Raw genomic sequence first — 13897 nt, forward strand, 5'->3', positions numbered from 1 at the left:
CGTAATTTTATTATTTTGAAAATAATAATAACTAGTCTTAAATTATTTACCTACGATATGCATCGTCGCCATACAATTAAAAATAGAATGATGTTCTTTGATTTATCCGTGACATGTGTCAAATTGAAGACTGATTCATATTGAATAAATTTTAATAATGTAATACTTTATTCAGCAAATTTCGTTAATGGTATACTTATATAGGTACCTTAAAAAAACTGAATTTTGAATAAATAAATAAATAATATTAGACATTTAAAAAAAAAACGAAAAATTGTATCTCATTCAAGTGTAGCAATTTATTTAGCTAAGATCAAAAAAATATTTAAATAGATATTTTTTTAAAGGAAGGATTTTAGGCAGGAACAAAAAAATACAGGTATTTTGTAAGAGGCTACATTTACTCAGAATTGTTGTTGTAACTAATATAATACAGTATGTACTTATGTAATAGCTATAATTAAACCCGTTTGCTAAAACTAACTTAACTAATTATTACGAGAATTAGAAAAACTACCAAACTAAGTTTTTATTGACTTGCATTTAAAAAATCTATCAAGTATTAGTATCGGTGGTACTTTAATAACTATTTTTGTTTTTGAAGTGAAAACTTTAGCGGCGCTGTGCACTTTTTGTGATGGGGAGAAAATGTTAAACTCGCTGACAGGTCACGTGACCGACAGATTGAAAATTCGTAAGACGGACACGTGACCTGATCGAAAAACTGTTACGATGTCATTGAGTTTTCACTTCTGCCGGCACTCCCGGAGTGCAACCCGTTGTTTTTTTTAGTTATCTACTCTAAATATTTATAATGAGAACGATATCATCGTACATTGACAATGTTTATATTATATGTAATTAGATAATATGTGAGAGTTTCTAGAATATAAAATAATGTGTTAATTAGAAATACCTATAACTAATAACATCTTAGGTAAGTATATTTTCAAAAACCAACTGCATCCTTCTGTTACTAGATTTTCTTAATCATTCTAAAAATGTTCAGTGTTACCTTTGTTTATTTACCAGAGTTCTAAATTTTTTAAGCAAGTCAACAAAAATAAACTATTATAATATATAATTTAAAAACATAAAATGGAATTCTAATAATTATTATAAGTAATCGGTGTCCAATGTTCATAAAGCAAAGTCGATTTTGATGCAGAAGTTGCAGAACCAAGGTAATTCCATAGCTGCAGAAAACCTGTGAGGGGTAGGGGACAGTAAGATCTAACTTTGACTGAGCCCTACCCCAGTGACATTCAGTTGGGCTGTAGACAGTAAAGGCAATTCGGTGTTCAATGTTCGTACAACATCTTGGTGGTATTTGCGATCTATTCTTATACGTTGTAAAGAAGGATGTTCGTGGGGGTAAAGGCGGTCTTAGAAGAAAGGTTAAAGTCAATGTGGTGAAGACCGTCTATCAAGTAAAATCGTCTACAAGCTCTTTCGTCGCTTCTAATTTTTGCGCTTGTACACATGTAAGAAGGTGAGTAGAGCAGCAAAAGCGAAGCTCTTCCTTTCTGTCTGTGTTAGAGCGTAGTACGTATAGTAAAGTTCTTGTCATATAACGGTCTTCCAAAACAGAAATCTTTGGTGTTCTTGGGTTTTCACCACATTCACCTTATCTTACACATTCTTTCTAACAGAGACTTCTTTCTTAAAATCTAATTCTGAGCCCTAATTCTTGTAGCATCCGTGAACTTGATCCTGCACTGCTGCACGGCCATGTTGGGCTGCAGGAAGTCAGAGAGTGAGCTGGCGGGGTTGGGGCGGTCGAAGGGGAAGCCCATGGCGCGCTTGTCCGGGTACTTGCGGTCGCGGATGCCGCAGTACGACGCTGCGTCGTTGCAGGACCCTACTAGGTCTTGCTCCACCTGCGAAGAAAGGAAGAAGGGTCCTGTAAATCATTTATACCCCCCCAAAAGTCGTTAAATGCGGTTTGATTGTACATTTAATAGGTACCTATGCATATTATGATAGGGAGTTCACCAGATATGTACCTAGTTCGATATACCTACAACGAATCGAATACGGAACGAAGGGAACAATGGTATGAGTAGTGTAATTTCACAAATGAGGGTCAAGAGAAAATGAAGAATCTTTACACTGACGTCAATAAAAGACGTGTACATTTTAACTTGCTTTTCCATTTGTATTTTAATTAAGTTAGGTACCTAACCTATGTCTGACCCCGTATGACCGTACTTCTACTCGGAATTTGATCTGATCGACGCGACGGTCAGGGCAATCATCACCACTGCTTACTGCATCATTGTTTAAGGAACTTAGACAAGAAAGAAGAAGAACAGAGCTTTTCGTCTTACCCGGTCCTCATTCCAGTTGGTGACCGTCACGAACAGCACGCAGGGGTACCCCTGGGCGGTGCCCTTGGGCAGCAGCATGTGGTGCGGCCAGCCGCAGCCGCAGAAGTCGAACTCGGCCGCTTCAGCGGTGCCCGGCTCGCCGCGGCGAGAGTCCTGCAGTTATAATGTAGATTGGTTTACCCCAAAGAACACAGCCGTATGACGAGCTGTCTTAATGTTAGCCCACGGTACATCCATGTATCATTATTGGGGAGGTATTTGCGTCTTTTAAGACCCTTAATTTTATGCAGTATTAAAGTCTATTTTTTTATTCGGTAGACTAAAATGACATTTCATAGTATGAACATCATGTGTCATTTCGTACTATGAAATGTCATTTTAGTCTACCGAATAAAAAAATAGACTTTAGCGACCCGCCCCGGCCTCCCATGGATTAACAAATTATACACCAAACCTTCCTCAAGAATCACTCTATTGATAGGCGAACACCGGACTCGCCTCAGACTTGAAGGGTTCCTTAAATTAAATCGCAATTAGGAATAATTCATTATCCACATTCACAAAATCACTAAATGACTGCACCTCATAAAACAAAGTCCCCCGCCGCGTCTCGCTGTTTGTGTATTTGTATGTTTGTTCGCGATTAACTCTAAAACTACTGAACGGTTTTTCTTGCGGTTTTTACCTATCAATAGAGTGATTCTTGAGGAAGGTTTAGGTATATAATTTGTTAACCCGTGCGAAGCCAGGGTGGGTCGCTATAATCACCAGACAGATCGTATCCTACCTGGCTACGGAAGGTGCGCTCGTAGGGGATGGTGACCGACGAGTCCTTGCTGTTGCGTTTGATCATGTTACTGCCAGGGCGCACTGTCACATTAAATAAACATATTATAGTAGGTAAGTAATACTTAGAGTTAGACCAAGAAAAGTCTGCAGCGATTTAGATAACCCACGCAGTGCAAGTGTTATTTTAAACGTCAAACTTCTATGAAATTATGACGGAACATAACACTTGCACTGCGTGGGCTATCAAAATCACTGCATATTTTTCTTGGTCTAACTCTAATCTAATCGCAAGGGTGAATTATGGAACTTTGTAGTTACTGAATTTGTTATTTATAAATTTATGAACTGATTTTTTTTTTACATAATTTTATGAACATGATAGACTGCTTAAAACAGTGTAAAAGCAGACTTAAACGTTTTTAACACAAGATCACAGCTACCAGAAAATTGGATGAAAACTGAATGTGAACTGACATGGCGTAGAGAACTTGTCGAGTTCTATCATCATGCGCCTCTGGTCCTCAAACGGCAGCGGTTGCCCGCTCTCGTCTCCCACCGGAGCCATGAAGATGCGGACGGTGCCCATCATGGCCTGCCCGCTGGTGTTGTTCACCTCGATGCTGCAAAATAGAAATCATATTTACTTTTCATGCCTACTCAATCTGATGTGAATAATATTGTGAATTTCAGTGTCGCCTGATACCACTGTATGGATACGTGTTACATACTAACTTTTGTGTCTACAGACAAAGCCCTCAGTAAATGAAACGTTTTAGAATGCTGTCCATTAAAACCGGTCGGTAGGGACAGTTCCGGGCTTCCGGGGGTTTGCTTATACTTCTTGACATGTTATATACTAACTTGTACATGTAGTCCTCATGTTGCAGATGGGTGAAGCGAGCTGGCATGCTGCCTCTTGGCTGGAAGTCCAGGCCCCGGGACAGTTCCACGGTGCTCTGCTCCCACTGGGTGGCGAACGTGTTGGCGCCGGCGGGGCCTTGGACGCTGATTGAGGAAACGCGGATGGATGGGAAGTCCAACTGGGAGCAAATAATGATTAGGATTATAGTGAGTGAAAGTAAATCTAAATCTAAGTAATTTCTATTACACCTTATGTGTATAATTGCATGAATTCTATAGTAATTTAAATTGTATTTCTTTTTCCTTATTTTCTCGTAATGCATGTTAATTATAAGATGTAATTTTTTTTTAAAGATGTGTCCCGCCGAGTTTGTTGCCGGTTCCATATTGGGATACCCTCCTCCAATTGAGGGGGGATTTAAATCTTCTCGGGGCAGAGGTGTAGGGTTGGAGCCGGTCTACCTAGCTTTATTTGACGTTCATAAGCGCATTGTGTGTACGCTAGGAGACAATACGTGTTTCAGTCTGCAAAACTATATAATCATATACACAATCAAATTGATATTAACTCTTCATCATATAAAGAATGCAAAATTAAAATAATGAATTGGCTAAACGAGAAAAGCTATATAGATATTGAAAATATTTTATCAGGAAATGACTTGTAGGCATAAATATATTTAACATAATTGTACACTCACAAACGCGCATGTACACACACATACACACACACACACACACACTTGCACGCACTCATACTCACAAACAACATTGTGGTCACAATCAACAATTATTAAATAAAATAAATTATTAGATTTAGGTTAATTTAGTTAAGTTAATTTAATTCTTTTATACTAAATTATCCGTAATAATTGTAATGTACTTTAAATCTGTTACTTTATTCCTCAAAGTTTTCTAAGTCTCAGATTTAGAATAATTTTTGAAGATTTTCCAGTGAAAGATATTACTCCATATTTTTTATATATATATATATATATTGTACCAATAAAGCTAAAGCTAATTCATAATAATGGAAGTGCGGTGTCTCTTGACACAAGTATCTCGATACTTAAAAAGAGACACCAACTAGAACACTGTAAAACTGTTTGGTTTACTGAATAAAATATATTTTATATTTTATATTTATATTTATATTGTAATTATGCCTACTTGAATAAACTATATTTTATCTTTATCTAAAGTTCCCCCGGGTAGAGCATTTTCGAAACTATAGCAGTACGAGGATAAAGCGGAAATTCTGATGTCAACTACTTATACTCTCCACAGTTGAAGGGTTAAAAAGTTTCCTTGGTGTGAATTTTGAGAGCAGATTTCAAATTATTAATATTATTATAGTTCAAAGAAGAATTAAGTAGGTACCTATCTATCTCACATGGTTAATGTATGTATATATTATATTTATGTAAGAATGGTATGTATTTAGTAGATATTATGTAATTTTTGTATGTGTATTGTATGCATTGTACGAGGTTCTTATAAAAATTATCTTTTTTTCTATAATGCCTGTATCATGGGGCCCTGGAGTGCAAAGCAAGTTTGAGAATAAGATTATTATGCTAGATATACTTACACTTAACAAGAGAGCATTAACTATACAATTTATAAAGTAATAGTAATAGGATAAAAAATAAACGCGCACAAATAGTTATTTGTACAACAAGAGATCAAAGTTTGATATTTCTTCGAGTGCTTATTTTGAGTCCCGTGCAAGCGAAAGATTCTATAATAGATTCACGAGCGTAGCGAGTGAATCTAATTTAGAATCTTGAGCGTAGTAAGGGACTCAAAAGCGCACGAGATGTAAATAACTTTGATCTCATGTAGTTCACAAAACTTTTCACCTCAGCAGTGAGAACATATTAGAGAACCCGAAAAATGTATTCCTTCTTCATCACTTACCTCTATTCACTCATGTTTTCTTAAGATATACCAACAATTAAGTTTTCACCTCAGCAGCTCGAACAAGGGTACTTTGCTACTTAAAAACAGTGAGCAAAAACGTATTTTGCTCACTGAGTGAGCAAAATCGCATTTTGCTCATTTTGTCTCACTCAGTGAGCAAAATGCGATTTTGCTCACTGTTTTTAAGTAGCAAAGTACCCTTGTTCGAGCTGCTGAGGTGAAAAAAATATTATTTGACTTTCTTACTCAATTACTTAATCAATCAATCAATTCTTCATTTCATTAACAGTACAGTATTGCAGTATAACTCGTGCAATCTTTTGTCGTCATATATGTTACCTGCTGAGGGGTGTACGCTGGTAACTTGGTCTTGTGCAGGTTGAAGACATCGTCGACATAGGCGTGCCAGCGGTAGAACACGGGGTCCCGCATGGCTGTCGACGAGTCTCCCATCACGCCAAATTGTTCCTGCAAATTGCTTAAATTATCAGGTTTCTTAATCGTTATTATCTTCAGCCTGTTGTCGCGCACTAAATGGACTTTACGCCATGGGTCTTCAAACTTTCGAGGAAACGTTCCCTTATGCCGGTTAGATTTTTTTTAGGCCTTTGGCCTTTTCCCTTCTTTTCCTTGCACCACAAGCAGAGCAGAGTCCGTCCACTCCCCGCTAATACCCCATCTACGGATTTGACAGTAACAAGACTAACAAGATATATTATGTAATGTAAATCGGAGCGCTATAGGTAATGGTTATGAAAACTTAGCGTAGACCGACTCTAACAACTTGCACTGTTCTAATGCAGTCTTCAGAAGTTTTGCTATACTTACAAGATGCCTATGGTCAGGATCGTGAGCGTACGAGATAACGACATGTCCCATGTTATGGAAGTCTCCGTATTTGGCAGGGTTGAGGCTGATTGAAGTCGCTTCCATCAGGTTACCCAGGATGTCGATGCCGGTCGTCTCGTCTAGAGGGAGCTTGCGGCCGCTTGGCTGTGAAAGAGAAATTAGGAGTTTTCTAATGATGGGATTGGATACGTCTAAATGAAAGCAACAGCCACATCCTAAAAACTTGGGTAAAGGAATCATTAATATCATCATGAATAGTTTAGACGATGTTTTTCTGATATCCTTAGTTCTAAATAGGCACATTGTACAAACAGCCACTTTCCTACCTGTATATCGGTGGACCTTATTACAAAAGGCAGTACAGTACATAAATGTACAGTTAACAATGTGGGCGATGGTATGTTTTTAATAACCAACAAGTTTCTTGGACCAAAGGACCAAAAACCTTTGTGTGCCTTATATTTAGGTATAATAGACGCATTTAATTGATAGCAGACCTGGTGCCTTTATAAGCCATCTTGTTTATGATGCAATCGGGAAAAAGCTACGGGAGAAGGATTCAGAAGTGTAGGACGAATGGCTAACCGGTCATTGACATGTTTGTCAACTACTAGAAATGCTGTGTTGTATCAATGGCTCCTTGGCCATTTCCTTGATGGGTCGGACGATGCGGTTCTTCCAGGTCTCCAGTGTGGATACTTTCAAACGGATCTGGTCCACCGGAGGGTCTAGATCTTGTCGAGCTACATACCAGGTCAATAGCGCCCTCCTCGATGGCCTGGGCTATGCGGTCGCGCCAGGTTTCCAGTGTCGACACGTCTACACGGATCTGGTCCACCGGACGGTCCAGGTCTTTAACGATGCTGTTTGCAAATCTGGAATCAATATTGCATACAGTTTAAGCCAATAATAAAATTATTAGGTAATTAATGCGCAGCTGTCTGGTCTGGTAGGTACTATGATGTGATTGGTTACCTGGGAGGCCAAGCCCGGGAGGCGACCTGTGAGTCCAGTTTTGGGAAGTACCCTTCTTCGATGGGAGCCCGGAAGTCGTTGTATCGAGTCACCCTCGGTAAGTTGTTGCATAGGCGCTCAATGTTGTATCTGAAAAAGAAACCATTCAAGATAAACTTGTGATGTCTTTTCAATTTCTTTACACCATTTGACAACATGAAATTAAATTATTATATTATTAAATTAAAAAATTAATTAATTATTTAATCTTAATACCATTCCAATTAGCTGACCAAGGGCGGGTTTAAATTCAGCAAGCTGTACCCGCACCTTTTTCATTACTTACACAATTTGTTGCACAATGTTTAGATAAATACTTACCTACTTCCTTCATATACCTAAGATGGACTAATTACCTACCTAACCCTTATATTATACCTAAGAACTGATGTAAAAAGTAATGAAATAAATGCATTTGTATTTGTATTTGTATTTTGTATTTGTACATGGCACTGCATGATCAAAGACCTAAACTTAACCTTCTACTGGATCAACACTCGATTTGAGTATAACCCATCAAACTGTTAAATTTACTCATAAGAAACTAAAGAAAATTTTAAGTTACACTCTTTTTTCTATCTGACATGGCTTCCTTTAAGAGGAAAAATTTTATTTGGAAACATTGCACGTACTTAAGGATTAGTTAGGAACTAGAAAAGGTATAGGTACTTAATAGCAGAAACCTTGCGATGATTTACTGATGCAACTAGTACAGAAGCTCTCCTCCTCTATACATGTCGACATTTCTTCTATTTGCAGCCTCGAAGGGGCAGACCAGATGTCAGAGAATGATGGACCAGGTGCCAAAAAGAGAGACATACCTAGCGACGATCTGCTGGTGCATGTAGTACAGCAGTTCTCCTCGTCTGTCCTTGTCGACGATGCTTCTATCAGCAGCCTCGAAGGGGTAGACGAGGTGCCAGTGCCAGTGGTGCAGGTTGATGCCGATGTCCTCGCGGAAGTACGCCACGCGTTGCTCCGACTCTGCATCAGCGGCCGTGTAGTTTTGAGGGATAACTATTGGCATCTGTGGAGCAAAGAACTCTCGAATCAGAAGTAGCTACGACGGACATTTTATATTTAGACAAGGTACAAAATGGTACTGACATTAAATAATTTTACATTATTAAATTGTACAACGGGACTTAATCGCGTATCTAAGTTTTAAGATTTACCTCCGACGTTTCGGTGTTGACGGTGTTGTCCCCGTGGTCTCGGAGAAGACCATTAAATTATTTGACTGTACAAGAGCATAGATAAACTATATTTCTCTATGACAAGAGTTAATAATTGACTGATTGTCGTACCCTGGAGCCTTCAGGTACGACGCTGGTGGTCTCCCGAGCCTTACGGAACACCTTGGGGTCCACGAACTTGTCAGGGAATGTCTCCGCGAACGTGGGGATGTCCAGCCCCTTCGTGTCAGGCCTAGAATGTAACAAATTATTACATTAAACAAATCATACAATTTCCAAACACCTGAATAAGTATAATATTTACTTGTGCTTTATAATACTTTGACAATCTTTGAGCTAGAAATTATTTAACGCGGACAAGATTTTTTTTAAATAACGTTTGTGGATTGTTGGAGTAGTAGAAGATATTCCAAATTACAAGATGGCTGATCCTTCATCACGCAGAAAAGCGTATGTCGACTGTAATGGGCACACATGAACACTTCACACCTTTCGTGTTTTGGTGTGAAGTGTTCACGCCGAGTCCAATTTAGGTCACATGCAGGGTGGAAAATAATACGACGCAAGTCGCATCCAGTGTGCTAAATAAGATTAGCGCCATAGTGACCACTGTGGCGCTTATTTAGCACACGGGATCCGATTCGCACGTCGCTCCGATGTTTGAGCGGATCCTCCATATAAGTACCTGTGCAGTATGGCGACGGAGAGACAGTAGTTGAACATGTACGGGTTGATTCGTAGTTGGCAGTACGCGCACACCGACTGTAAGTCCGCCACGTCGCGCATGTCTGTGGAAATATACTCATTTATAGTCATCTAATAAGTGACCAGGCGTTTTGTCTCATATTTACTGACTGCTTGTTTAGTTTACAGACACAAAAAATCCTTGACCACGTAAAAGAAGCTTACCTCTCAAATTTGAACACGTACTGTGCCCAGACAGTCAGAAAGGAAGAGTGTCTTTCCTTCTGCTCTACCGAGCTTCTGTAAGTGGAGTAGGTATGTATATACACGCAAGAGTTAGAAGCGACGAAAGAACCTGACAGTGCGCAGGCACGAACAGCGAGAACCGGTCGTTGTAGGGCAGCTGCAGTAGACGGGACTTACTCATGAAGATGTCGATGAGTTTCCCCGCGAGCTGGCGGTGCGCGGGCACGAACAGCGAGAACCGGTCGTTGTAGGGCAGCTGCAGTAGACGGGACTTACTCATGAAGATGTCGATGAGTTTCCCCGCGAGCTGGCGGTGCGCGGGCACGAACAGCGAGGACTGGACGTTGTAGGGTAGCTGCAGTAGACGGGACTTACTCATGAAGATGTTGATGAGTTTCCCCGCGAGCTGGCGGTGCGCGGGCACGAACAGCGAGAACCGGTCGTTGTAGGGCAGCTGCAGTAGACGGGACTTACTCATGAAGATGTCGATGAGTTTCCCCGCGAGCTGGCGGTGCGCGGGCACGAACAGCGAGGACTGGTCGTTGTAGGGCAGCTGCAGTAGACGGGACTTACTCATGAAGATGTCGATGAGTTTCCCCGCGAGCTGGCGGTGCGCGGGCACGAACAGCGAAAACTGGTCGTTGTATGGCAGCTGCATGGGCAGCGTCAGGTCCGGGAGCGCGATGTTGCGGACGGGGATGGAGCGCCTGGAGTCCACACCGAACTTGCTCTCCAGCTGAGCTGAAGCGCTTTTGTATTTGTCCGGCTGAAAAAAATGCAAGAATTTGCGACTTACTGATTAAAAACTATCTTACCCACAAAGCCCAAAGTCCAAAGGTTTTATTTATTTTTATTTGAATAAATTAGGGTGTCCATTATGTGTCCATACAAATACGTACCTAAATAAAAATAAAATAGTCAATGCATCCTGATTTAAGATCTTTTCATAATATAGCGTTGAAATTATCATCTGACAAAGTTGGCTAATTTTTGAAGTGAAAGCTTCTTTAGCGGCGCTGGGCACCTTTTGAGGCGGGGAAAAAATGATAAACTCGAGACAGCGTAAGGCGCTCACGTAACCGTAAGGCGATCACGTGACCGTAAGGTTTAGATGGCCACTCATTTAGATGGCATTTAAACCAAACCAATAAAGAAAAACTCAATGACATTACCTACATAAAAAAGTTTCTAATCTTATACGGGCTGAAATACGAGGATCTTACAGTTATATTCTAACTTTGTATCACTCAAATATAACTCAATAAAGCTACATCTTGATGAAATCGCTAATAAAAGTGAACTCTAGTACTGGTGAATAAAACTCAAAATATTATGACCAAATATATTTAGATGCGACTGATGCGAGGTACAATTTCTATTCGAATTTTAAACAAGGTCACTGGCCAGCAATTTCGGAACTAAAGTTTTTCAATAGAAAGGAGGATGGGTCAATTATACATAGTGCTGCAGACATTTTGGACTACTTAGTCATTGAGTTTTCACTTGTATCGGCACTCCCGGAGTGCAACCCGTTGTTTTTTTTACGGGTTTTTGTGGCTGCCGCTCCTCAACCCACTAAAAGAGCGGCAGCTGACATCCACTTAGATTCATTACAAATGACTCTTAACTACTTTACGTGTTATCGCCTGGGATGTGATAACAGACGGCGCCTGGCCCGCGGTCTATTATCTATGGCTTCTTATCAAGTGTGACGTATTGTCATACTAAAGAAGCCAACCATAATTAAATAGCGATCACAATAAAAAGCTTATTTGAAATTAATAATTTAGGAAAATTTACATTAGGTACCTACTAATTATTGACAAATCTAACTTAATAGTTTGGTTGGCTTATACCACGAATATATTTAGTAACTTTATTTTTTAATTTAATTGCAGTGAGACGCCTCATTCGGTTCTCGTATGTTTCTTTTCCCTTAATGAATGTGTTAATCATACAGGATTTTGACTCTTGGAGACACTATACATCTCTAAGGATAATTTGCTAAACTATGTTATCTTTTAGTTCTGACACTTAGAGACATTTACACCTCTATATAAGTTTAGATTTATTTTCCATGTATCTGTTTTGTTTTTATTTTAATATTATTATTATAGTTTTTTTTTATGTAAGTAATTCGACATTAAGAGACCTTATACATCTCTAAGTAATTGTATTACGTTAGTTTGTAGTTGCAGTTGTATTTTATAATTGTTGATGTATTATTATTATTTTTTTGCTTGTATGTAAATTCAATGTTGACGTGTAAAAGTGCCCTTGTGGCCTAATTGCTGAATAAATGTTGAAGTTTGAAGTTGTACAACCTCAGACGGTTGACCGCTCCTTATATATAGAGTAATTTTTTTATAATATCTGGAATTGCCCACGACACGTCATAATCTACAGAATAGAGCCCGTACCATGAGTCACTGACAGTGTCAAAACTGACATTTACGCTATCGAGAACGTAATTTACTTTCTATACATCTTGTTTGCACTAATATGCGAGTACGAGCGAGATGTATAAAAAGTAAATTACGTTCTCGACGGCGTTTATGTCAGTGAAAAGCTGATGGTAACCGTACAGGTCTCTCTATAGTTACAGAATAGGTAAATTCTGCAGAGTATCTCATTAATAAATGGTAAAAATACTCACGTAGTAGTGTTCAGGCAGCTGAAAGACAGCATTGTCGTCGCCCTTCTGCATGAAGCAGGGCTCCGTGGGCCGGTCGAAGAACAGCAGCAGGTCCTGCTTGTTGCCGCTCATGGTGTAGCTGAGTACAATAATATGGTCAGATCCACCAAAACTGATTGAGGGGTGTCTGTAACGACTAGCGACATCTAGTGGCGAGTAGCGGAACTTTTGTAAAGAAAATTCACTAATTAATATAGATTTAACTTGCTTCGTTATTGTTTAATCCAATACAAAAAATAAATTAAACCAAAATTATATTTAATTAATGCCACTCGTGGCGTACCTGCTTAAACAAACCGAGAACAATAAATATTACAAGTTGCTTCAAAGCTGCTTGAGTAATGTCATAGAGAAAAAATACATAGAGTGCTCACTCCATATATCAGTTTTAGTACCAAAAAGACTATTAGCATCTAGCATCGAGTAGCGGAACTATCAGTACTGCTACTTGACAATAGATGTAGCACCGACCGGAAAGTCTTATGCTGTTGAGATAAGACTTTCCGGTCGGTGCTACATCTATTGTCAAGTAGCAGTACTGATAGTTCCGCTACTCGATGCTAGATGTAGACACTGAAATTAATAGTCTGAACTGATGTATGGAGTGAGCATTTTTTTCTCTATGGTAATGTCGATATCTAGTGGTGGATAGCGGTACTTTTTATAGCTCTGATGAAAAAACTATATTTCTGATTTAAATACCAATACAGAGAGACCAAGAGAGACTAATTAGAATGGTTTACAATGAAATAACCGAGTCAGTGCAATGTAAAATTAAATTAATTAGACTCAGAAGGTACATGTAAAAATCAATAAATCCTAATATAAAATTTATGTAAGTATTGGAACATAATAATGTTATGAATCAATATAAAAATAACAGCAGTAAATGAAAACCAAATGCGTCCAGCAGTAAAAAGCCGCCAACTACAGTTGAAAAAACTAAATTAGAAACACTTACCCTTATTTTTACCGGCAATAAAATTAAAATAAAGTGAAAATATAACGGAATCCGTTTTCGGCCGTGTGACACGGCCAAATGGTATCGTTTCAGCCAAGTGCCACATTTTTATACCGCTGAAAAACCGTGTGCATAGGCTATGTGCATTATAACCTAACATTTGCAAAGTAACAAGTGCCTACCTAACATTTGCAATACAAACTTATAAATGCAGTAAAAAAAGCGCCACTGTCTAAATTCATCATTGAATTTGTGGGTCACGATCTTATTTTAATATTTGCCCGCCCGTAAAATAATTTGGTAACCGCAAACAAAATATACAAAGTTATTAATGCAGGCGATTATGGCG

At 39.0% G+C, this 13897-nt stretch overlaps 1 protein-coding gene across 1 annotated transcript; it reads right to left on the reverse strand.

Moving 5' to 3' along the window:
* Positions 1-1652: 1652 nt before the first annotated feature.
* LOC134657046 (phenoloxidase subunit 1-like) lies at positions 1653-13616 on the reverse strand. The gene is made up of 15 exons (XM_063512598.1): positions 13549-13616; positions 12549-12666; positions 10466-10658; positions 9648-9750; positions 9074-9194; positions 8588-8793; positions 7728-7856; positions 7504-7627; positions 6732-6896; positions 6243-6371; positions 3981-4159; positions 3594-3739; positions 3118-3200; positions 2331-2483; positions 1653-1880 (listed from the first exon to the last, which is right to left on the reverse strand). The coding sequence occupies exons 2-15, from the start codon at positions 12657-12659 to the stop codon at positions 1671-1673; spliced, it is 2052 nt and encodes a 683-aa protein (XP_063368668.1). The 5' UTR covers positions 12660-12666; positions 13549-13616; the 3' UTR covers positions 1653-1670.
* Between the last annotated feature and the right edge of the window lie 281 nt (positions 13617-13897).

Source organism: Cydia amplana, chromosome 19 (genome assembly GCF_948474715.1).
Source record: "Cydia amplana chromosome 19, ilCydAmpl1.1, whole genome shotgun sequence".
NCBI lineage: Eukaryota > Metazoa > Arthropoda > Insecta > Lepidoptera > Tortricidae > Cydia > Cydia amplana.

Bases quoted from the DNA above. Each gene is read 5' to 3' on its own strand.
- LOC134657046 (XM_063512598.1), bottom strand. From the start codon at position 12,659: ATGAGCGGCAACAAGCAGGACCTGCTGCTGTTCTTCGACCGGCCCACG. The intron at 10,659-12,548 runs GTGAGTATTTTT...CATTTTTTTCAG, and splicing joins AGCTGCCTGAACACTACTAC to CCGGACAAATACAAAAGCGC. The intron at 1,881-2,330 runs GTAAGACGAAAA...CTTTCTTCGCAG, and splicing joins CCAACTGGAATGAGGACCGG to GTGGAGCAAGACCTAGTAGG.